Below are 23,298 nucleotides of genomic sequence, written 5' to 3' on the forward strand. Positions count from 1 at the left end.
ATATATACTCAGGGGGGAGAGGCTCTGGCATCAGAAAACAGCAGACTGAACCTGGTGCACCAGTCTCAAACACAACAATGCATTCTACCATGATCCTTCTGGGTGTCTTGTTCGGCCTACTGTGCCAGGCGTACACTCTACCTGTTAAGGTTAGTACCAAGAGAAAATATTTTACGGCTGTAGGTCCACTTTAATAGATCTTCGAAAACATAATGCAACTTTTCATTACAGAATTCTACTGGACTACATGAGGCAAAAGTGAGGTTGAGAAGGACATACTCAGGTGGGATTTCAAACGAATTTACAGACCATGATCATGATGACATGAACGCAATGGATCAAATCCTGGAAGTCAATCGCAGTAAGGCATAATTGAGTTCTAAAATTCAACCTAACATTTGTTTGTATACCCTGGACTTATTCATTATTTTGTATTACTAGGGTTGCGATTTCCCCGAGGAATGTCCTTCAGAGATGGAGATATTGCCAGCTCGTATTTTCGGAGTGCCATAACCTGCCCTGGCAATGCCTGTCTGTGGCCTAAAGCAGTTGATGGATTTGTTTATGTTCCCTTCATGCTCTCTCCAACATATGGTATGAATCCCCCGATGTAAAAACACATTGTAAAGGCATTGACAATTCAAATCTTTGTCAAATTATTTTTTGTTTTTTCGGCAGAGGACATGGACAGAATCACCATAGAAACTGGGATGCAAGACATTACTGCTGGAACGTGTATTAAATTTGTTCCACGTACTCAGGAAGCCAGCTTCCTTGATATTCAGCCTAGATATGGGTGAGCATGATTGCTACATGTGGTTTGAAATGTGCTGTGTATTTCATTATAATATGGTGATTTTCCATCGAGATGGTCATTTCCCGTTTTGTACCCAAAGCTGCTGGTCGTTCCTGGGGCAGACTGGAGGAAGCCAGACCCTGTCACTGCAGACTCCTGGGTGCATGTGGTCAGGAGTCGCAGCCCACGAGTTCATGCATGCTCTTGGTTTTGTACATGAGCAATCTCGCTCAGATCGAGACCACTATGTCTCAATTGTATGGAAAAACATCATGGCAGGTTGGCGCATTATGTCATTGCATCCATAGAGCACTTTCTTTACCTTTTGAGTCCTTTTCTTATGAGTTTTGTGTCCTTGTATCTTTCATGTTTTGACAGACCAAGCTCATAACTTCAGGAAACAGGCAACAAACAATCTCAACAGTCCATATGACTACAACTCTGTCATGCATTATGGAAGGTGAGTGATCTTTCAGGCAACATCATTATTGGTTTTCCATGTTTAGCTGGGGCGTCACCATACCATATGCTTCATGTATCTTTTATCCAGATATGCCTTCTCTGAAGATGGCGGACCAACAATCATCCCCAGACCTGATCCTTATGTTCCCATTGGCCAGCGAGACGGACCCAGTAATCTAGATCTTCATAAAATAAATGTCCTATACAACTGTGGTAGGTTGATTTGAACATTCGCCTGAAAATATATATCTTTCTCTCCTTTAAAGATGTTGAATTATCTTTTGATTGATTGCATTGTCTCTCTACTCCCCACTACAGGAGTCAACTAACTGGATCCAGAGTGTGTGTCAAGTTCTGTCGAAAATGTAACCTCCGGTCATAAGTAGCCTACATTTGATGGGAAACAATATGCTAATTTAGTATTTACTTTTAGATAGCTTCCTGCTTTTAGATTGTGTCGAGTCAGTTCTGAGTACAATCTACTGGTTTGAGATATAAATAAAGTAAATATAAAGCTGCTTTTCACTAATAAAATTGACATCTCACTGTAGTACGTTTACCCACTGCTGCCAAGTAGATCACTGCATCACATCTTCAAATCAATTGTTCCATTTCTGCTTCATTCACAAATCCTGCTCAATTTAAATAAAGAAAATGTAAAATGTATTGAGTATTAGACTGTTGTTCACTTCATTTGTCACATCTCTATCTTTAAGAAGTATTTTTCTCCATTTTCTGTTCAGATTTTCAGTGAACATTGCTGATCACTGCACACAATTACAATCACTTAATGTTTTCATTATTCACACTTTCTTTGCAGTTGCTTGATTGTAAAACCCTCAAGGTTAAACCTTTATTTAACTTACATTTCACTCTCAACACTTTCGCCTAGCCATTGTTCAATAGCCTAGTTTAGTCATGTTATTAGAAAGACAGAGTTTGATTGAACATATCCTCCTGGGACCCAGCCCATTGAAAATGTTCACTGTAGTGGACATTTTGTTAACATGCATCTCCTTTTACTCTTTTGAGCTACTCTATCAATCCCTGATGTACTGTACAGAGGACATCCTGGTCTTTCCAGTGATATGTCATTGGTTAAAATTGCATGCTGGGAAGTTCCTCTTTCTTTTCATCCAAAATGGCTGGCATACCAAAAACAAAATGTTATAGAAGCAGGAGGAGAAGTCAAATATTGTCCAATAATGGTAATATTTACCATGAAAATCATATATGTTTATTAACATCATCTTGTTTATTAACATGTGAGGAACTATATAATTAGTTCTGAAAGCAATTAAATAATTCAAGTTTTCAAATAACAGCCCTTTTATAAATGTCGATTCTAGAGGACGTCAGGACCATCTTCATGGACTTAATGACTCAATATTGTTGCAGGAGACGGAACTGAAGCAGACATTTTCTGTACCAGATAGTTAAGGGAGATTAAGATTTTGAGCTCTCAGATGATGAGAGAGATGAGGATTTCACACCTGGAATAGAAGAGGGTCAAGAAGAAGGGGGGGAACGATGCAGGAGGCTCCATGAGCGCACAGATACAGACAGAGAGACAGATAAGGACGAGCTGGAAAGACATGGCCCTCTGTGGGCCAAGAGTATCACGTATGTCTTATTGTTGTTTTTATTTTAAGTGGAGCCATGAAAAATTTGAATTGCCTCAGGAATGCAAGCTTTGTTTCTATGAGCATGGTCAAATGGAGACCACATCCATACAACTATAGTCAAGATGACCCTACTACCTGTGCCGACTGGAGTCAATGAGGTAGCCTACTTTTCCCACTACATATTGAAAGACTTTGAAGATCTGGAAAGATTCACCAAAAAACAAACTAGTTTTGTATTGACCAAATAAACAGCAATGTTCAGATCAATTACTTATTCATGTTTTAAATAAAGGTGAATGTATTATTGTATTAATATCACTCTATAACCATAATACGTTACATAGTCTATCTGTTAATTTTGGCTGTCTTTTCAAACTAATATGGTCCCGACGTCCTCTACATCAATTCAAACATCATGACACAATTCAATCAGATTAATGATAAAAACCTAGAGGACATTATACAACTTCTGAAATCCTCCTCCTGCTGCCTTGATATTATTCCAACAGGATTTTTCAAAGATGTTTTGCCTTGCATGGCTTCAGATCTACTTCATATAGTAAACAAATCTCTTCACTCAGGTATTTTTCCACAGGCCCTGAAAACTGCAGTCATTAAACCGCTCTTAAAAAAGAATAATCTAGATGCTTCAGTAATGAACAATTACAGGCCCATATCAAACCTGCCATTTCTAGGTAAAATCATTGAAAAAGTTGTTTTTCAACAGTTGAGTAATTTCTTGCATTTAAATAACTGTTTTGATGTGTTCCAGTCAGGCTTTCGTCCAAACCACAGCACTGAGACTGCTCTTGTAAAGGTCTTTAATGACATCCACTTAAACACAGACAGTGGCAGAACTTCAGTGTTAGTATTATTAGATCTCAGTGCTGCGTTTGACACTGTTGACCACAGCATATTACTAGACCGACTACTAAAACTGGGTGGGACTTTCGGAAACAGTTCTAAATTGGTTTGAATCCTACCTAAAGGACAGAAACAACTTTGTTTCTATAGGTAAATACAAATCTGAGTTGACAAATATGACATGTGGGGTACCTCAAGGCTCCATCTTGGGACCTCTTCTCTTTAACATCTACATGCTACCACTGGCTCAGATAATGAAAAACAACAAAATAAGTTACCATAGCTATGCAGATGACACACAAATGTACGTAACAATTTCACCAGGAGACTATGCTCCAATTCAAACACTGAGTAAGTGCATTGAACAAATCAATGACTGGATGTGTCAGAACTTTCTCCAATTAAACAAAGATAAAACTGAGGTAATGGTTTTTGGAGCCAAGTCAGAACGTATAAAAGTTAACGCTGAGCTTCAGTCTGCAATTTTCAAAACAAAAGATAAAGCCAGAAATCTAGGTGTAGTCATGGACTCTGACCTGAGTTTCAACAGTCACATTAAAACAGTTACTAAATCAGCCTATACTATCACCTAAAGAATATATCTAGGATTAAAAGACTAATGTCACAGCAGGATTTGGAAAAACGTGTCCATGCTTTTATCTTCAGACTCGACTACTGCAATGGTGTCTTCACAGGTCTCACTAAAAAATCTATTAGGAAGCTGCAGCTGATTCAGAACGCCCGAGTCCTCACTAACACTAAGAAAGTGGATCACATCACTCCTGTTCTGAAGTCTTTACACTGGCTTCCTGTGTGTCAAAGAATAGATTTCAAAATACTGCTGCTGGTTTATAAATCACTGAATGGTTTAGGCCCAAAATACATTTCTGACCTCCTGCTAAATTATGAACCATCCAGATCTCTCAGGTCTTCAGGGACTGGTCAGCTTTCTGTCCCCAGAGTCAGAACTAAACATGGTAAAGCAGCGTTCAGTTATTATGCTCCAAATATCTGGAACAAACTCCCAGAAACCTGCAGGTCCGCTGCAACTCTGACTACTTTTAAATCCAGGCTGAAGACTTTTCTTTTTGTCGCTGCTTTTAATTGAACTGTAACTTTTATCCATGTACTTTTTCTTTTAATGTTTAATTAAACTATTCATATCTTAGACTGCACTGTAACTTTTATCCATGTATTTTTTCTTTTAATGTTTATTTTATTAGCTTTTCTTTTTAATGACTGATTTTAAATGCCATTTTGAATTGCCTTGTGTTGAAAAGTGCTATATAAATAAACTTGCCTTGCCTTACAGTGCAAGATGTTTTTTTTAATCCTAAATAAGTAGGAAATCACAAAAAAAAGGACACTTTTTTTCCTCGGGTCGCAGGAGGATATAGAATTTACTCGTAAAAGGTTACATTATTCATAATTAATTAATATAATATGTAAGAATGTATAGTGGTCATGTGCCCAACGCATGGAATAATGCCGCGCAGGGGGAGGGGCTTATAGTCGCTCCTGCAGCAGCACACTCCACAAACAAATTACGGTGGTTTGTAGCTAGCTGGTTAGCATAGCGGCATAAACAGCTGTGATATTGCGGTACTAAAATGAGCGACAGTGGCAAAGGTTACGGCGAGCGGGTATGTATGAGTAACGTTTGAAGAAGGCTAGCGTTAATATATAAAGAACTAGGTTGTAAAGAGGTAACGTTGACTGTTGGCAAATGTTAGCTAGCAAGCTCAACTCAAGTCGAAATGTTAGGCTGGATTATGAGCTATTTGATCAAAGATAGACTTTTTAATGTTCTTGTTTTATTCGCGATAATACATTACTCAACTATAAAACAATAAGCCACGTCCAAAGTAACGTTGCATTAAATAATAGTCTGCTAATATCTGTTAACTTAGATAGCTAGCTGGCTACCGTTAGCTGAACATTGTTAGCTAGGCCACAGGCTGCAGTGTTCATGCGAACTTTAGCCAACAGTGATATTTAAACACAAACCGATGATGAAATGAAGGCATCCGTGTTTAACATGGGTTAGACTTAATGTCTTCTCCTTCATTAGCACTCACTCACATTCACACCTACTATATTCTGTTTCAGTTGTTGGTTTTACTCTGCTGAATGTGGCTCCTATGATTTCATGTCTGTCTTGTCAGTGCTAGTGATGTTATACAAATGAGTGGCAGAAGCATTTGGAGTTTGTGTGGTTTACCTTAAACCAAGATAACATTTTTTAAACCCTTAATGAATACACAGTTTAAACTTTAATACGAATCTTTGATATTCAGTGGTTTTATAAACAGTGTGATGCGTTAGAGGCCACTTTGAATAATGGTTTTTATTCTATGGAACATATTTTGTTGTTGCAAAATATATGTAAAGGTAAAAAATGATAAGTAATTACTGTATAACTCATTTTATTCTCTACCTTTTTTCTTGCTATCGTACACATGTATAAGAGACTGTTATTTTGTTTCTCACGTCCAACAAAAAGGTCGACACAACCCAATTGTTTGTATACTTCTAACTACAAGTGGCCAATAAGACATAACAGTGAACGGAGAACCACTGAATGTGAAATATTTGTAGGACTTTACATTCATAAATATTTGTATTGTGTGGTCTAAAACATTTGGAAGCATGTGATGACATTTTAATAACATGTTCAAAGTTGAATGATCCTGCAGTTTTAGTTGAAGTCATTCTTCATCCTTTTCTTTTTCATTAAGGTTAAGATTGGACGAAGAAAATGCGGAAGAAGTGCTCTTTATTTTCAATAATTTGCAGCTCAGATGTGTGAAGCTGAATTGTTCAATGCATGCTAAACATGTGAAGGGGAAGAAGTTTGGGCAGTGTGTGAGATGGGGGAAGTCAGAAGAAGTAAAACAATCGAAGAAAGAAGAATAATGTGAAGTAATGAAGTTACAGAAATGAAGTTAAAGAAGTAATCTGGATAAGGCCAAAGTGCTAAGTAAATCTCTGGTCTGTTTGTCAAATGCGTGCATGTTGTTGTCTTTGAACAGTTAAAATGGCTACAATTATTACACAACTGAAACATTTGTTTCTCCATAACATTGACATTTTAATTGTATTTATAAAAGTAAGCCTATTGACATCACATTATTCATCGATAATATATATATATACCTGCATTCCTATTCCACAATCCTAAATTATGTTATTTTTTGTACTTTTTACATACAACTAATTAGGCAAACGTCACTTTGTCATCTCATTCATCCTAATGAAGGTATTGTGTGTGGTTTGTTCAGGATTCTCGCTTCTCATCCCGGAGTGTGAGTCCACGAGGCTCCAGGAATTCAGCAAGCCGTTCCCCAGCTCTGTCGCCTGCCCACTCAAAAGATGGCTCCCGCCACTCCCGCTCTAAATCTCTCTCTCGATCCAGGTCGAAATCTGGGTGAGTGTCTGTGTTATCATTATTTATTTATTATTTTACAAAACTCCCTCTTGTTTATCTTTTGGGAGACAATTTAGAGAAGTTGGTTGTACATAAATATTCAAGCAATAAAATGGTGTTTCTGTCTACAGGTCGCACCGCGGCTCGAGGAGACACTATAGCCGCTCTCGCTCCCGCTCGAGGTCCCATCGCCGCCGGTCTCACAGCCGCTCGTACAGCGGAGAGCGCCGGCGCAGGAGCCACAGCCGCTCCCCGATGTCTGACCGACGTCGGCACATCGGCAACCGCGTAAGTACTCAAAGGCCCTTGTGAGTAGGTTATATGACTTTTTCTCCTATTGTAAAAGAAGACTTGCTAATATAAATCATTATGTTGTCGACTACTAAATGAATCCCCTACGAGTGAATTTGTAAGAAAATGAAAGTCTGTCATCTCTATCTCCAGCTTCTTAAATGTGATCTTGGGCTTTGGGAAACACTATTCCACACATCGCATTTTGGTTAATATTTCATTTACCAAACAACTAATTTAACTAACATTTAAGAAGAAAAAAGACAAAGAAAATGATTGTCGGTTGCAGCCCTATTCAGAAGTCGATCAGTTTTGCTTTTGTTCTTTCTGCAAGCTGTCTGAATATACTCGGAATAAAGAAATTAAATTGTGAAAAACAGAAAAGCTTTGGTTTTTAGTATGAAAGACTCTTCACAACTGTAATATCTCTAAAATTGCAGGCTAATCCAGATCCAAACGGCTGCGTGGGAGTTTTTGGCCTGAGTTTGTACACCACAGAGAGGGATCTGAGGGACGTCTTCTCTAAGTACGGCCCCCTGGCGGATGTCTCTATTGTGTGCGACCAGCAGTCGAGGCGTTCCAGGGGCTTTGCTTTCGTCTACTTTGAGAACTCTGTTGACGCGAAAGAGGTAAAAGAGCAGGAGTTTGAAAAGACCCTCCTAAACCCTGAAATACTTTCTGGGTCCAAAACAGTAATGCAATGTTTGTTCACCGTCAGGCAAAGGAACGAGCCAATGGCATGGAGCTGGATGGTCGTAGGATCAGGGTGGACTTCTCCATCACAAAGAGACCGCACACCCCGACCCCTGGAATCTACATGGGCCGGCCCACATAGTAAGGAAACATACTAAGTTTGTCTCAAGTCTTCGATTTGTATGTATTCTATTGGAGTTAATTATGTATGCTTATCATTTCTTATGTAAAACATTGAGAGGCTGTTTTTTTTTCATTCGGAGCTAATATTATTGTTTTATTTTAGTGTTATATGTTCATTTATAAACCTTTATTTTGAACCCTAAGTGTATGTCTACGTTTGAAAATGTTTTTCAATTTACTGAGAACATGGGCATCAAGTCATCCAGTGTCCCCCAACAAAAGGCTCTCTGCATTGGAGTGCTAAACGACCTTCTTTTAGTCACCAGCATTATTATTACAACGTGAAAAAGGTGGATACTTTTGTGATATCAGTAGGGAACCAATTCAGCCCAGGTGACTTTTATGATCTTTAATCAAAGTGTCCAATTCAGCTGGAAAGTAGTGGGTCATAAATTAAATGGTCTTTATAAATCAAAGTTAAATATTAAACATAGAATAGAGCCCTTGCAACCACCACATTATGGCCCAACACCCTACCCCAGGGGTGCCCAACCAGTCGATCGCGATCGACCGGTCTATCGCGGGGAGATTCCCAGTCGATCGCGAGATGTGTCTAAAAATAGAACAACAATATTCTGTTATCGTTAATGACCTATAACATAATCTTCCTGTGCCAGAATAATGCACTTGAACGCATCAAAGCTTTGTGATTGGCCGGCGTGACCCCATGTGTCGGGGCGTGGCTGGTGGGCAGTGGGCAGTATTTCGCTGACGTTGTCCGTGTCAACAGGAGTGACAGTCCGCACACACACAAGACCGCAATTATGCCAGAAGCAAAAGAGCCCAAAATATATCATTTTCACTCCGAGTGGGAGGATGATTATTTGTATCTATTCCAATTCAAAGTCCATCTGTCTCATCTGCAATGTGAGCGTGGCTTTATCGAAGAAGGGTAATTTAGGAGCGGCATTTCAAAACAGTGCACACACGCTACGAGACGGAATTCCCTCCTAATTCTGCCCTACGCTCCAAAAGGGGAGGGGCCTGAAAGGACACCTAAATGCACAGCAGTCCATTTTCACCAGCCCCAACAACAAGAGCAAGGCTGCATGTTATCGTGTCAGTCACGTTCTTGCGAAACACATGAAGTCTTTCAAAGATGGCGAAGTTGTGAAAGAAGCATTCCTGGAGGCTGCCGACCATCGCTGCCGACGCGCTTTTGGGGACAGTAAACAACAAAAATAACAGAAGCATTTCAACAGGTTTTTGATATAATAAAAACTCAAGTTGGATACCGTTATTAATCAGCTGTGAGTTTTAGTTTGTTTGAACTTAGTCATTATAATTATTGTACAAAATGGTATAAGAATGCAAACTTAAATTGATTATAGTCTATCAATTCAGGTTAAGAAACTAGTGTTGCTTGCATCCTATTAAAGGCATTTATTTTTATACTCTACTAAAATGCAACAAAAAAGGGTTTGATTCTATTAATTGTCTTTTTTATTGCACTTTGGCAGCAGATTCCTGTGTAACTTCAGATCTGAGTTGTCTTATTAGTAAGCCTAATTTATACTTTTGTAGCAACACTATTTTTATATAATGGCAAAGAAAGGGTCTTTTCTTTTTCCCTGTGTCATATGTGGCAGCACTGTTCAATGTTTCTTGAAAACATTACCCACTGTAGTATGTGACGTGTGAATAAACTCCAACTCTGTATCAACAACACTGTTGTGTAACTTCAGTTACATACTTGTATGTGTGTGGATTAGAAAGAGGTAAGATAAAGGATCTGCAGTATTTTATGAAGTATTAATCGTACAAAGGTCAGTTTTATACAAGTAGAAGTGTGTATTTACCTGGTAGTAGGCTGTCAGTAATGGCTACGCCTCTCTATTTGGACTGGTAGATCTCGGCAGACTGGCAACTTTAAAAGTAGCTCTCGGTTCAAAAAAGGTTGGGCACCCCTGCCATACCCCTACACACTACCCCTCCGTTCGCGCGGCGGGTCCGCCATATTAAGTGCTGTTCCAAACCAACGAGTGTGGAGGGGGAGTGGGCTATCAAGCCCTCAAACAGCGACTCTGCAGTGGTGCTGACTTGAGACCGGTCTCTACCTGACCGTCAGGAAACAAGCTGTTAACAAGTAGTTCCAGCAAACATCCACTGATAAACTGCGATGTTAACAACCTCATGATGACCTCATATGTTTTTAACTTAGGATCATACCTGTGTTTAGTCTAGAAAAAGGTAAATGTGTGCATTTTATTATAAAGTTGTGTATATTTACAGACTGTTGCAAAAACCAAGAAGCTTATAAACATCAGGTTTAAAACTAAAAGAGCTTTACAAAAAAGTAACACAATGAAAGAGGTTTGGAGTTTTATTTGAGTTATTCATTTAAACTTTTTGTCTAAGAGATGCTGATTTGAAACCGTTGTTACATACAGTTACGGCATTTCCTGTTTCTGCCGGAGAGAGGGGAGGCCGTCCCAAAGCTTGCTTCTGTATTTACTCCCTCCATCTGACAAGAGGGAGCCTCGTTGAGCTGCGAGTGTCACTCCACGGAGTTCACCCCGTCACGGAGGGGTAGTGTGTAGGGCGTGGTTTGGGATTGGGCCTATATTGTTTTTGTTTCCTGTTTAAAAGCAATGAGTGACCTCATGACCTCAGTAAGGTAAAGTTTTGTTTCCACAAAAATGGCTGTATGGTGCTGCGGAGAAAACACAAGCGTTAACCACAGACTTGACACATTTGAACGAAGCTCTCACTGCTATATCATTAGGATAATCTTTCAAATTTAGAGGGGATTGCAGGAAATGTAATTGTCTCATCGTTGAACTGTCCTGTGTGCAGCGGAGGGGGGGGAAGCAGCAGTGGAAGTGGTCCAAGCGGTCCAAGCGCTCCTCGGCGCAATTCACGTGACTATGACCGTGGACATGACCGCGGATCCGACCGAGGATACGACCGTGGATCCGACCGAGGATACGACCGTGGATCCGACCGAGGTGGCTATGATCGCTATGACGACAGGGACCACCAACGCTCATACAGGTGACTATTAATCCTTTAGCATAAATCCTCCAGATTATAAAATGTTTTCCCAATTTGTTGTATTTTATCTGAAGCTGAAAAATAGGAAATACAAAAAGTCTTTATTTTGTCTAGTTCCAGAAGGCGATCTCCGTCCCCGTACTGCAGAGGGAATTACAAGACTCGGTCCCGATCGCGCTCTTATTCTCCCCGTGAGTCATTTCCACAATAATCTACTCTTTTATTGGCTAATATAAAGGGTTACATTTTGTCTAAAGACTCTGTTTCACTTCACAGGACGCTACTAAATGTTGCTGTCAAGCCCCTCCACCTCCCACACAGACAGGAAATATTTGATGATTGATTTCAGAATAGATCTTCTTAAGGTGATAATCACACTTCTGTTTCTATCGTACATGACCAGTAAATGTATTTTAGTTGTCAGCAGTTGTCATGAATCGAGCTGTACCCTCGTGTTTTTTATTTTGAAATGTTTAGGCAATGTCAGCCGTGGAAGATATATTAATGTTTTTGTTAATGTATTTTTTGTATAACAATTGAGTGAACGCTCATCTCTAAACGGATTAAAACTAAGAGGCTTTCTTTTCCAAACTGACTCATGTCCTTCCTCACAGCATCTGTATATACTTTAACCTGTTGCTGCTGCAAGGATGTTATAAAACAGTCAAGGATGTATCGTAGTTGTCATTACATTACTATGGGATCATTTCCAAACTATTTTTGTTCTCTTAACTTAAACAAATGAAATGGAAGTGCTTGTCTTCTACATTTCTTCCTGGGGAACCACCATTAATCTGTCATTAAGCTCAATTTAGTCTAAAATGCTTTTTCTTTTTTTAAACCTTGAAACTTGTCATAAGCTTAAAGATAAGCTACCTGTTTCATACTTATGAAATTACACAGAAACAGACCCTTACTGGATTGATATATCCCGTCATATTAAACAATAATTGCATAGATATGGCTAAATCCAGTTCCATCTTATCTAATACGTCCTGTGGCAAATATTAAAGATGACACAAATATCTGCAGCCTGCGATTCCAGACCTTTGAGTCATTTAAGTAATGATGTGAAACTAAATGGCAATTCAGTCTGATTTATCAAGCTAATATTCCCTGACCAGGAGCTGTAAATCTGTCTTCTAAATGCCACTGCGTATCAGTAACAACTTTAAACTAATGTAGATACAGCATGTAAAATGAAATGGTTATTTGTTGGCACTCTTTATCATCCTTTAACAAACTGATGAGGAAAACTGAACCCTTATTAAATGAAGCTAAACAAGTTAATTAATTTAGTTTAAACTGCTACTCAACATGACAGTCCAACATTGACCCCTACTGGTACACTACAGTACTACACATCCTTAACTGAGTAAATTGTCAAAGCTTCAGTTTATTGTAGTCTGTCGGTGTTATTTTAAAGGGTCTGTTTGACCAAATATTATATATTTATACAGCCAACTCAACTATTTTGACTGAGCAATGCTGATCATTTTGGTTTCATGTGTCCTCATTTTTAAATATCCACCAAATGCGACTATCTTCATTAATGGATTTTATGTCAGGCACTTACAGCAACTGCCTTTTTAAAGAAATGTAAAAGCTTCAAACACAAGTGCAGTATTTACTTACAATTTATGTGTTTAAAAGTTTCTTAAGCTTGTGTTGCTTGTTTCAAACATTTGAACAAAAACACTGCTTTGAAATAAGGGAACAGGAAGGATTGTATTCAATACATCTCATTAGCAAGGTTTACACAAGAGCAATCCAACAAAAAAGCAAACTAATCATTAAACTGCCAGTTCCTTAAAACTGCATTTGTGAGCAATAGTGGAGTCAATAGTTTATTTTTATAGTGCACAACATTGCAGAATTATTTACTTTTTAGATCTAGATATGAATGGAAAGTGTATAATGTGAACTGAAAATGTATTTCTCGTTTTAATCCTGTTTTTCTTGTAATGCTGTTGTTTGCTTCCTGTATACAACCCCCACCCCTTCCTGTTAACATCTTTTTAAAACGTTATATATTTTTCTCCAGTTTAATTAATTGTTAAATTGTTCCTTTGTTGTAATCAGAATTGGTTGATCAGGATGAGAGTTAAGAAAGTATGGGTAGTTAAAATGACAAACACAGGAAATGAAGATGAAGAGACAATAGAGAGCAAAGCAAAAAGACACCGTCGACCACACCTTGAAAACAACATGCGCCCTTTTCTTCCCCTCTTGTACCACAAGTCCACGTGTGTGTGTGTTTGTTTTGATCACTCTGTGTTCCCTCACTATTTGTGAGCACACTGACCTAGAAGGGCATAACATGTTAGTAAGAAAGGATGCCAACATATCCTGAGTGTGTGATTGATTTAAACTGCTTTGTGTTTATTCACTTATAGAAAAGTCAAATGGTACTGCTGTTAAAAGTACTTATGCTATATGAACTCAGAAGGATTCTGCTGGCATCAGAGAGGCCTGCAACAACTCGTTAGCATGTCATCGGGAAGGTAACTGAAGAGCTGTTTTGTAAATAGGCCACAGTTTGGACATTCCTCTGTTCACACACTGACGTAAACAAGCAGAGGAACAGTCACTCCTGCTGCTGGCACACTCTCCACTACAGCAGGGTGGCAGTAATGTTCCAAGGCAGAGGCTAGTCACATGTAGAAACACTCCAGTGCTGTAGGCTCAGGCTCCTCCTCCTGGTAGCTGCTGTAGGTTCACATCCATGCCATGATCGAGCACTGCAGCCTGTCGCCATACAGCTCCACAGCCCTTCCCCTTGCATTTCAGCTTTTGTTTTGAAATCTTGCCAAGATACTTCAAAAACACACCCTCAAACACACACCTCCAAAACACACCCACAGACACATCCCATTAATGTGCTATACCATATGAGCTAAGGCTGGCTGAGTGACCCTGAAGGGGCCTCCACATAGTTAAAATAACTATTAATAAATTATCAGGGGAAAAAAATAGATTTATTTAGTTTTAGTCTTAGTCATCCACTAGCACTATCCACAAGTGGAAATGCAAAACAAAAGTGCCATCACCTTTTGTAATGTGTAAAATGTGCAGGTCTGAGGACTTTTAATCAGTTATACCTGACAAGGATGTCAACATTAATGTCTGTTTCAAAGTCATTTCTGCACAAGGGCAGAGTCTACAAGAACGGCTGTGTTAAGGTTTCACTTTCTGTATTGTTTTAAAACAAAACCCTGTTTTCTTCTTCTTTTGCAGTTTTATTATTGAAACTAAGTCCTAAAAATTGTAAAATGCTCAGATATTTGTATTTTACATTGCATTTTATAATCTCAAACAGGCATCCATGGCGAGATGTGGACCCCCTGCGTCCACAGCTCTATAACATCCATATTTCTGTGTCTCATAAATAAATAAGAGGCAAACTGTGGGGATCGGTGACACTGTTTGGGCCGACAAGTACAGTGACAACGACTTGATTTTCCGCGCAGTGGCTTTACTCTTCCAGGCTTGAGGGACCCAAGGCACGGCCCTTATTATGATTTGATGAAATAACCCCTCTGCTTCCTTAAAGCCCATCCCTTTGCTGAATATACCGAGTGATCATCATGACACTTTCATTCCCCAATATACTTTCCACGCTGGAGAACCAGGAGTGATCGCACATGCACCTCCAAACATTTTCTCTTGTGATTTTTAAGGGAGATTTTTTATTTAGAGGCGGTGCTTGTTGGCTCCAGAGAAGCGTCGTAACGACACTTTCCCCCCCCAGTCCCTGTTAAAAGAGTTAGACCGGGGCCAGAGTTGGTGCTGGGGGGTCGCCTATAGTTTAGTAATTTCCTGGGGGGTAATTGCTAGGTTTTTTTTATCCCGTCAGATTTTCTATTTCATTTAATTTTTTATATTTTTACTACTCTGAATTATCGCCACTCTCACTGTTAAGATCTGATATCCCCACGAGATTTTTCCTTCCAGATCATGAACAAACTATATGTTGGGAATTTAAGTCCTTCGGTCACTGTCGAGGACTTGAAGGAGCTCTTTGGGGAGAAGAAGCTGCCAGTGGCCGACCAGGTCCTGCTGAAATCCGGCTATGCTTTTGTGGACTTCCCCGACCAGAACTCGGCCATAAAGGTTATAGAGACTCTTTCTGGTAAGTGTGGATTTGATAAGTGATGCTGCTGGTGACAGGGGCAATTCACAGCGAGTCAAACTGCAAGATCAGGTTAAAACATAATAGCTCGGTGTGTCCGAAATATTAATCATTGCTTGTGTTATTATTATTTTGTATTATTGCTCGGGACAGTGTTTGCGATCACATCCGTGTGCCATCAGAGTTTAGATGAACGCTCAGCCATGCACGCTCCAACAAAAAATGGATAATGTATCGATCACAGGACACACTGAGTGCTTTAGTGCCCGATTGCCTAAAGAAAACACTAGCCCTCCTTTCGGCATTACCGTGCACAATAACCTATATTTTGGAGATTCCGATAGTGTGGGGCGCTACTTTGCAATCACCCGCTGGAATGTATGGGATGGTCTGATGGTTCGGGTCGGCATAATTATTTTTCACTTATTTTTTATCTTGATTTTATTGAAGAGAGCACAGCAAAGCCAGCGCGGAAAACTTGTCAGATCCATGTTCCTCTGATGTCTGGGTATGTTTTTACGAGGTGTCTTGGAGGTGGGTCATGGGGGTCCGGAGGAAAGAGCTAATAAACAGGTAGCTGAGGGGGGACGAGGTGAGACGCTAATTCCGTGCTGCGCCAGGCCACTCATAATAACGAAAACCCGTGTTCAAGCCTCGCCGAGGAGCGCTTCAAATGCACCCCCGGCTGAGTCACGGAGAATTAAAGAAACCTACCTAGAATAGAAAGAGTACAAGTCATTCTCCTTTACCATCTCTTCTTTGATGTTGCATTCTTAACAGAGCAGAACAAATACCCCTCATTGCACTGTACGGGTTGTGGGAGTGGAAAGCATGGCTGCTCATTTCCCCCTACTATAAAGCTTATCATGCTTCATGTTCGCGCCGATTTCTACTCATTTTAACCAACAAAATGTCTCGGTGAGGTTGTTATTATCCAAACATACCCAGTAGTTTATCCGCCGCCCTGCGCACAACGCGCCCGGGTACAGTACTTTTTCTAGGGGTTGGCTGTTTGAATGGGGACGCACCTACTTGGTGAAGTGATTCAAAGTGTTGCTGTGTAGGCCTACCAGTTTGCATTGTTGCTTTCATGACATACAGATAATGTTACACTATCAATTTTCGTCTCTACAGGTAATGTTGAATTACACGGAAAGGTGATAGAGATAGACTACTCTGTTCCAAGAAAACTAAGGTAGGCCTACACACACACACACACACACACACACACACACACACACACACACACACACACACACACACACACACACACACACACACACACACACACACACACACACACACACACACACACACACACACACACACACACACACACACACACACACACACACACACACACACACACACACACTCTCTCTCTTGTGTCATCATCCGCCCCATGCTGACTGTGACCTGTAGGCTTCCGCTGTGAAATATAGCTCGCACATTTCCCTCTTCTCTGGGCTTCTGTGTGTGATTATTCACGTTCCTGGTCATGTTTTATTTACTGGCGAGGGACATGTAATTGTATTGTGGTTAAACAACAGAAACAAAGCGACAAAGAATCAGTTTAATCCCAACATCCACAGAACACACGGTGTCTGCTGCCCTATCGCATGATCTGCAGCAAGGCCTATCCCACTGTAAAACATGACAAACACACCCACGCATGCATGTAATAATGGCCTCTTAATTGGATCTTGTATAAGCTGTAATCACACTTTCGTATTATGCTGCTTCACATACATAATTAGTTTCCCCAGTATGTAAGCGATAAAGTTAGGTTTCAATATTGACTGTAACACTGCATTGCACGATGAGTTGCATACCAATCAGCTGAGCCTCTCCTATACATGTGTGTATGTAGCCTATGTGAGAAACAAGGGTTGTGTGTGTGCGCGAGGAAAGCTTGAGTTGAATGTTTGTGAGCGAATCTATATTTACTCTGAAATCCAAAACACAGCACTTGTTGTACGACATAAGGAACCTTTTGGTCAATTTCTACGCAGTGTAAAAACATAAAAGCGTTTCATTGCATGGAAATAATAATTAAACATCCCCCCTTTACGTAATGCGTAATACACTCTTTAGTATGTGGCAGATTGTGCAGCCTATACACTCTCAACACGTATAGCTCCACCTTTTTTTCTCTCTCACAACAATGACTTTGGCTTTAGGGAAAGACTACATTGCGTGACAAAAAGGTAAATATTCAAGCCCCTTGTGGAGAAACACGTGACCCATACTTTATTCTTCCAGCAGTCCTCCCCCTTCAGTGCAGGCTACACTTCCCTGCATTACAGCCCTCGCTTTTTTCTATCTCTTGTGGCACACCGTAAAGTAAAACAACTGTATGTTTTAAAGTGTCCAATACTCGAGCTGCTGTGTTGTTTCCTCGCTTTATGGCTCGACTTAAAGGCGTTTTGTAAGCCGAAAAGCGCAAAATGGTGTAAAATGCTGCGCCACTCCCCACAGTTAGCGTGCACGTAGGCCATGGCAATGTTGGGAGAGCCTCATAATGGCTGCCATGATGGCCCTACACACTGCACGGCTATAGGCGGAATCAGATAGAGAAAATGTCCATACATGTGCCTGCATGTGTCCAATAGGCAGTGTGGAGCTGCTGGACGTGTGCGCATGTTCTGAACAGGCATGTAAAGTGAAATCTTCACCATATCTGTGAGGTCGACATGAGAGCAGCGTATGACACGTACAGGTGTTCATTTCGAATCAGTGTAAACTGGGTGAAATCTCACGTGGAGGTATAACTTAATGCTTTTCCACGGTGATCATTTACATTGATGTTAAAAACGTCCTACCGTTGTATATTCAATACGTAGGGTTTTTGGAGATTATTACAGAAATATTTTCATTACTTACACATGTAAATCTTAAAATGCGTTGTTTCGTCCTGCAGTGGATGTAGAGATGTACCTGATGCACATTTCCAATATAATTAATATGTAGATGTAATCCATTTGAATTTTCTCAGATATTTTGAGAAAAAAACATTTATATTTAAGTACACTTTAGAAACAATTTCCTATGTCTAAATCCTCTATTCAAATCATAATATAATGTACACATTTTGTTATGAATTATATTTGTAATGTATGCATGGGTACTATAGTGACAGGGCTTGAGGAATGAACCATTTGACAGTTGTTGTTGCCATATTAATGTGGGAGCTCATCTTCAGGCCTGCTGGCAGTTTTGGGCTTTGTGAGGCTGCTGTAGTTGGCTAATTGGGTTTTATTGTGTTTTTCTGTTGGTTAATGTCTTTAGTGTGCTAATAAGCATAGTGGTATATACCATTTAAATTATATCAAATTTTAAGGGATAACTTTGTCATTGTTTTATTAAATTATCTTTGTAATACAATTATGTTTGTAAATAGGTTTAATCTGAAAAGATTGGGCCTTTTCCAATGCAATTTAAAATCAACATAGAATAGATGCATTTTTGATGGTGTATTTCTTTTTGTAATGTTATTTCACTTTTGATTTATACATTTAAGAGTAGTCCAAATAGGTCAGGTTTCATATCATTTTGATATAATTCATTTTAGCAGAAGTAAACTATCTTTTGGATTTTCTTTATAAAAGCATTTGAAGGTTCTTGTTTTGCAAAATAAAGAATCACAAGTTGCACCTTAATTGAGTTTAGGAAATGATTTTATCAAAATGAATCGTGAAACAAGTGTAATAATAATAATGTAGGTTATTTCCTATAAATTCATCTTGTATTTCGATGCTGAGAAAACTGCTATTCAAAAGGAAATGTTCTCCTATTAATTGTAATTGTAGATTTGAAGTATCAATAGTTAAATCATTTGGTTATCAAATAATAAATACAGTTACATTCTCAAAACATCAGAGAAAAAAAGTAGATTTAGGTAGAAAGATTATCAATAATTATTTAATTAATATTGTCTTTATTTGATTAGAAGAATACATCTTAGTTTGAAGAAAATATTAGGTTTGTTTACTCAAACCTGAACATCTTTCAGACATTTTGATTTTGTATTTGTTACTTTTTTGTAATGGTTGCTTATTTTGATACCAGGAATGAGAAAACCATATTTTTGTTTACCTTTGTAAACTTTCTTGTTAAGCAAAGCAGGTGACTGTGTCCCTGCAACACCAGGAAATAGAGTGTGACTTGATGTTAATTGATATTGGGCCTATATAAACAGTATGCAGTGTGGTTTGATTATCAACAGGCGAGGCTGTGAAGGTGTGGACAAAGCCACTACCGTTACTCCTCTGTGTGAGTCATATCAAGCTTGTGAAGTGTGTTGTCCTGTTGTTGTGGGGTCCTGTTGTTGTGCGGTAAACACATTTCACTGAACAATATATATGATTTTTTATTTGCTGTTCAAGCCATTGATAACAAACACAAACGTTTCAAACGTTTCTGTTTTTACCTCTCTTCACCTGGAATTTTCACTCCAGGTGAAGAGAGGTAAAAACAAAAACGTTTGTGCTCAAAGAACATGTGATGAATTTGTGATTGAGTCCTTACTCATGTGGTACATTTTATTAGTACTACAAGAAACACATGTTAACAATTGGTGCACTTCATAGAAATCCATTTGCATGTGAGTGTTGTTTAATAAAGTTAAATTGGTTGCAATACCTTTTTTTCACACCAAAGGATACAGACCAAGAAGTGGGTGTAAACATCTGCATTGCACCACAGTGGTGCACATGCACATGTGTGTGTTGGGTCATCAGTGCACTGAGTCAAAACAGCGAAATACGATAGCCATCAGTTGATCCACTCCGAATCCATTAATACTCCCCAGTTGATCCTGGGTGTAGGGGAAGCTCTCCAATTTAGACTCCAGTTTTGTCCGGAGTGATAGCAGGAGGCAGTGCACTGCTTCCCTCTAAAGCCACATCCGCTGCCCCCCTCTCTGACTCCTCATGTCCCCTGTCTGTGAGGAGCGATGGCTCAAAGTGATCCGTTTAGTCCAGCGATTGAAGCAGATTCCCGAGGTGTCTCTCAACTATGTTAATTTTCCGCCTTACAGAGCCAGTCATTGTCTTTAACTTAAGTTTGTTCCGTCTGACGTTTTTTCACTCATTAAGAGTGACTCCATGTTGTGGAATAATTTATCTTTGACAGAGCTCCTGTGAAAAAGGATTCAACACTAGAAGGTTCTCCATTTGCACTTCAAGAAATAATGACAACTTGTTTGGTATCTGCTGAAGCCTGCATTTAAATATCAGCTGTTCTCTTAGCGCTACAATATTGTATAGCAATTATTAACTTTTGCTTGAATGTGGAATAGGATGTATTTTTTCTCCTGAAGTGATAACAGACTTGCTAGTGCAACAGAGTATACAGTATAGCTTAAAGGAGCCTCGAGATAAGATGTGAGAGCATTTTAAATTCATTGTGTGTCTAACAGAGGAGTGGAATCGCTGTTTAAACTCCCCAAGAGGTGGAATATTTTCTTTTTTTTACAGACGCTTGCATGTGCATCGCAGCAGCAACTGTAGAGATTGATTTCTCAGTAAGCTGAAATTCACATTCCGCTCCAACCTGTTGCATGAGTAAACGTATTACTGCAGAATGATTCATTATTTTGCCTGCGTTTTTATTTGTTGTCTGTCTATTACACATTTCCTCTCACTGTTTCTTAGTATTTCATGATGAGAGTTATTGATAGAGTCCATTTTAGAAGTAAACAAACCCTCAGAGATTAGCAGCATGGAGCCTCCTTTATCTGAGCCACTTCAGCCATTCTTCTTCTTGTAACTGATGAAAAATCCTCATTCTGTTACTAGAAAATAAAACACATTTTAATATCTGCATACTGTTAGCAACAGCATGATTTTGAAAAGGAAATATGGAGCAGCTGTTCATTTAAAAATGACTCCCCTCCTGAAAACAACCTGGTAACATACCGCACTACTCATAATCATTATTTATAATTCATTAAATATTGAAATGAAGCACATTGAAGACATGAGCAATAAATCAAACTCTGCCTAGCTTAACAGCATCCTAAAACATCTGCTCAAACTAATGTTCATCTATCATATGAAGTATTTGACAGGTAGGTAAGAAGCACTATTAGCAGTTCAATTACATTTATTAGAAATGATCTCAGTCATCCAAAACTTTGTATTTCTAATCAATTACATTCAATTTCTGAAAATGATATCTTCTTTTATTCTCACTTTGTACAAAATCTAAGTATGACAGCCGTCCCAATACTTCACATAGTTGAGCAACATGAGTTTGAGCAGATGTTTAAGGATGCTATTCAGCAAGGCAGGGTTTGATGAATTGCTGGAATCTTAAATGTGCTGCATGTGAATATGTAATGAATTCTAAATAATGATTATGAGTAATGCAGTTAGTACCCATGTTCTTTTTTGGGGGAAGTATGTTGAGGATGTAACGGCTGCTCTGTCTCTCCTTCCTTTTCTATATCCCTCTGTTGCACTGTCTGTCTGTATGTGTGCAGCATGTGGATATGAGTGTTTGGCAATGGGGGTTTATGTGTAGATATGTTCACACGTAGCTTGGAGAAACACAAAAGCTATACAATCCCAGCTAAAAGCTACACACTGGAGGAACACTTTATTACTCTGACTGACCCCTCCGTGTGCCAGTGCTCACAGTGTGCCCAGTAGGGTGTGGTGGCTGTAGAAGGATGGGCAGCTGAGGCGCACAGCAGGTGGCATTTCTCACACGGCCAGACCCCGTCCTTGTCCCATATCAACACCATATAACCCTTCTGGAACTTTATAGCCCTAATGGGTCTTGGACAGGTGAAATGAATATGGCAAAAACTCCCAAAAGCCAATCTGGGTGAGCCACGGGGCCGTAATGCTTACATGCAGCCAATCGTAGTAGTAGTGGTAGGGATCGAGACTCATGAAGAGGCTCCGTTACGCTGGCTCAGGGCCTCACGCTGGGATTGCTGTTGATCTGAAGTTTCAACCAGGTCAAATGGTTTTGTTAATCTCTTCTATCCGACGTTTGTATCTCGCACATTTATTTTACCGTGCTTTGACGTTCTAGGGAGAGGTGGGGTCAAAGGGGGGCAGGGGCCCTCAGAGTCAGAAGGTGAAGGGTAGTTGGTTCTTTAGTATCATGAATAGATTACTAAAAGGGACTACTGGGTTCAGGCATAGGGATCCTGAACCAGAACTTTTATAAAAATTGACATTTGTTCTTGGAAAGTCAAGTAACATAAAGAAATGAAAATAAAATCTACACTACACCCTAAAACTCTGCTAGACCCCGCTCTCTCTAGGTGTATTTAAAAAACTAACAAAGCAGTGAGGAACAGCGACTTTAGGAGCCTCATGGCTACATGTATATTTCTATGTATAAATACATAGAATCCAGTGCCGGTGGCGTCTTACTGTTATCGACGCCCCCACCCAAACTTTTCATACAAGATACATAGATGAGTTGAATAAATGGTAATACATCTAAGGGTGGAGTGATAATATGGAACTATGGGAGGCAGAGACGTGTCTATAGATAACATCACCATAATGCAACACAGGCAAGAACACGGCATCAATTATACGCTTAATACTGAGCAAAGGAAAATTAGCTATGTGAAATTCAAGCGTAACTTTTTGATCTAGCCAGAAGATATTTATACTCCGAGATTCTAAATACTATGTCCATTCAGAGTAGTAAAATGCATCCTACTGTGCACAATATCCCTGGTTGTAGAGAATAGTGTAGTCCTGTTTGCATTCAGCTATAATTCCAAATAAGTCAGCTTCCTGTGAAACAGCAGATGTGGAAGTATAGTCTTTTCACATTAGCAGCACCTTGATGCAGGAGCAAA

General features: G+C 39.4%; 3 protein-coding genes across 4 annotated transcripts in view; all 3 read left to right on the plus strand.

Annotated features, from left to right (window-relative positions):
* The first annotated feature begins 75 nt into the window (after nt 1–75).
* On the plus strand, nt 76–1,682 carry hce2l1 (high choriolytic enzyme 2-like 1). Its single transcript, XM_034110148.1, has 8 exons — nt 76–149; nt 232–361; nt 442–594; nt 679–796; nt 897–1,075; nt 1,175–1,256; nt 1,347–1,471; nt 1,577–1,682. The coding sequence occupies exons 1-8, from the start codon at nt 78–80 to the stop codon at nt 1,585–1,587; spliced, it is 870 nt and encodes a 289-aa protein (XP_033966039.1). The 5' UTR covers nt 76–77; the 3' UTR covers nt 1,588–1,682.
* Nucleotides 1,683–5,250: 3,568 nt separating this feature from the next.
* Nucleotides 5,251–11,926, plus strand: tra2b (transformer 2 beta homolog). Its single transcript, XM_034110189.1, has 8 exons — nt 5,251–5,390; nt 7,029–7,174; nt 7,306–7,462; nt 7,906–8,094; nt 8,184–8,299; nt 11,138–11,335; nt 11,450–11,526; nt 11,612–11,926. The coding sequence occupies exons 1-8, from the start codon at nt 5,358–5,360 to the stop codon at nt 11,620–11,622; spliced, it is 927 nt and encodes a 308-aa protein (XP_033966080.1). The 5' UTR covers nt 5,251–5,357; the 3' UTR covers nt 11,623–11,926.
* Nucleotides 11,927–14,979: 3,053 nt separating this feature from the next.
* The window catches only part of igf2bp2a (insulin-like growth factor 2 mRNA binding protein 2a), a 46,384-nt gene continuing 38,065 nt past the window's right edge, over nt 14,980–23,298 (plus strand). Inside the window, exons 1-2 of one of the 2 annotated variants that reach the window (XM_034110436.2) lie at nt 14,980–15,467; nt 16,602–16,662. In XM_034110436.2, coding sequence (XP_033966327.1) covers nt 15,293–15,467; nt 16,602–16,662 — 236 coding nt within the window. In that variant the 5' untranslated portion in view covers nt 14,980–15,292. The remainder of the gene's footprint in view (nt 15,468–16,601; nt 16,663–23,298) is intronic. The other variant, XM_034110435.2, reaches the window with a different exon arrangement.

This window comes from Pseudochaenichthys georgianus, chromosome 21 (genome assembly GCF_902827115.2).
Source record: "Pseudochaenichthys georgianus chromosome 21, fPseGeo1.2, whole genome shotgun sequence".
NCBI classification, from domain to species: Eukaryota; Metazoa; Chordata; class Actinopteri; order Perciformes; family Channichthyidae; genus Pseudochaenichthys; species Pseudochaenichthys georgianus.

What these genes read in the sequence shown, in the direction of transcription:
- hce2l1 (XM_034110148.1), top strand. Translation starts at nt 78, where the DNA reads ATGCATTCTACCATGATCCTTCTGGGTGTCTTGTTCGGCCTACTGTGC. An exon ending in GATATTCAGCCTAGATATGG is followed by an intron (nt 797 to 896) that starts GTGAGCATGATT and finishes TTGTACCCAAAG; the next exon opens with CTGCTGGTCGTTCCTGGGGC. An exon ending in ATGGAAAAACATCATGGCAG is followed by an intron (nt 1,076 to 1,174) that starts GTTGGCGCATTA and finishes ATGTTTTGACAG; the next exon opens with ACCAAGCTCATAACTTCAGG.
- tra2b (XM_034110189.1), top strand. Translation starts at nt 5,358, where the DNA reads ATGAGCGACAGTGGCAAAGGTTACGGCGAGCGG. An exon ending in GCAAAGGTTACGGCGAGCGG is followed by an intron (nt 5,391 to 7,028) that starts GTATGTATGAGT and finishes TGGTTTGTTCAG; the next exon opens with GATTCTCGCTTCTCATCCCG. An exon ending in ACTCTGTTGACGCGAAAGAG is followed by an intron (nt 8,095 to 8,183) that starts GTAAAAGAGCAG and finishes GTTCACCGTCAG; the next exon opens with GCAAAGGAACGAGCCAATGG.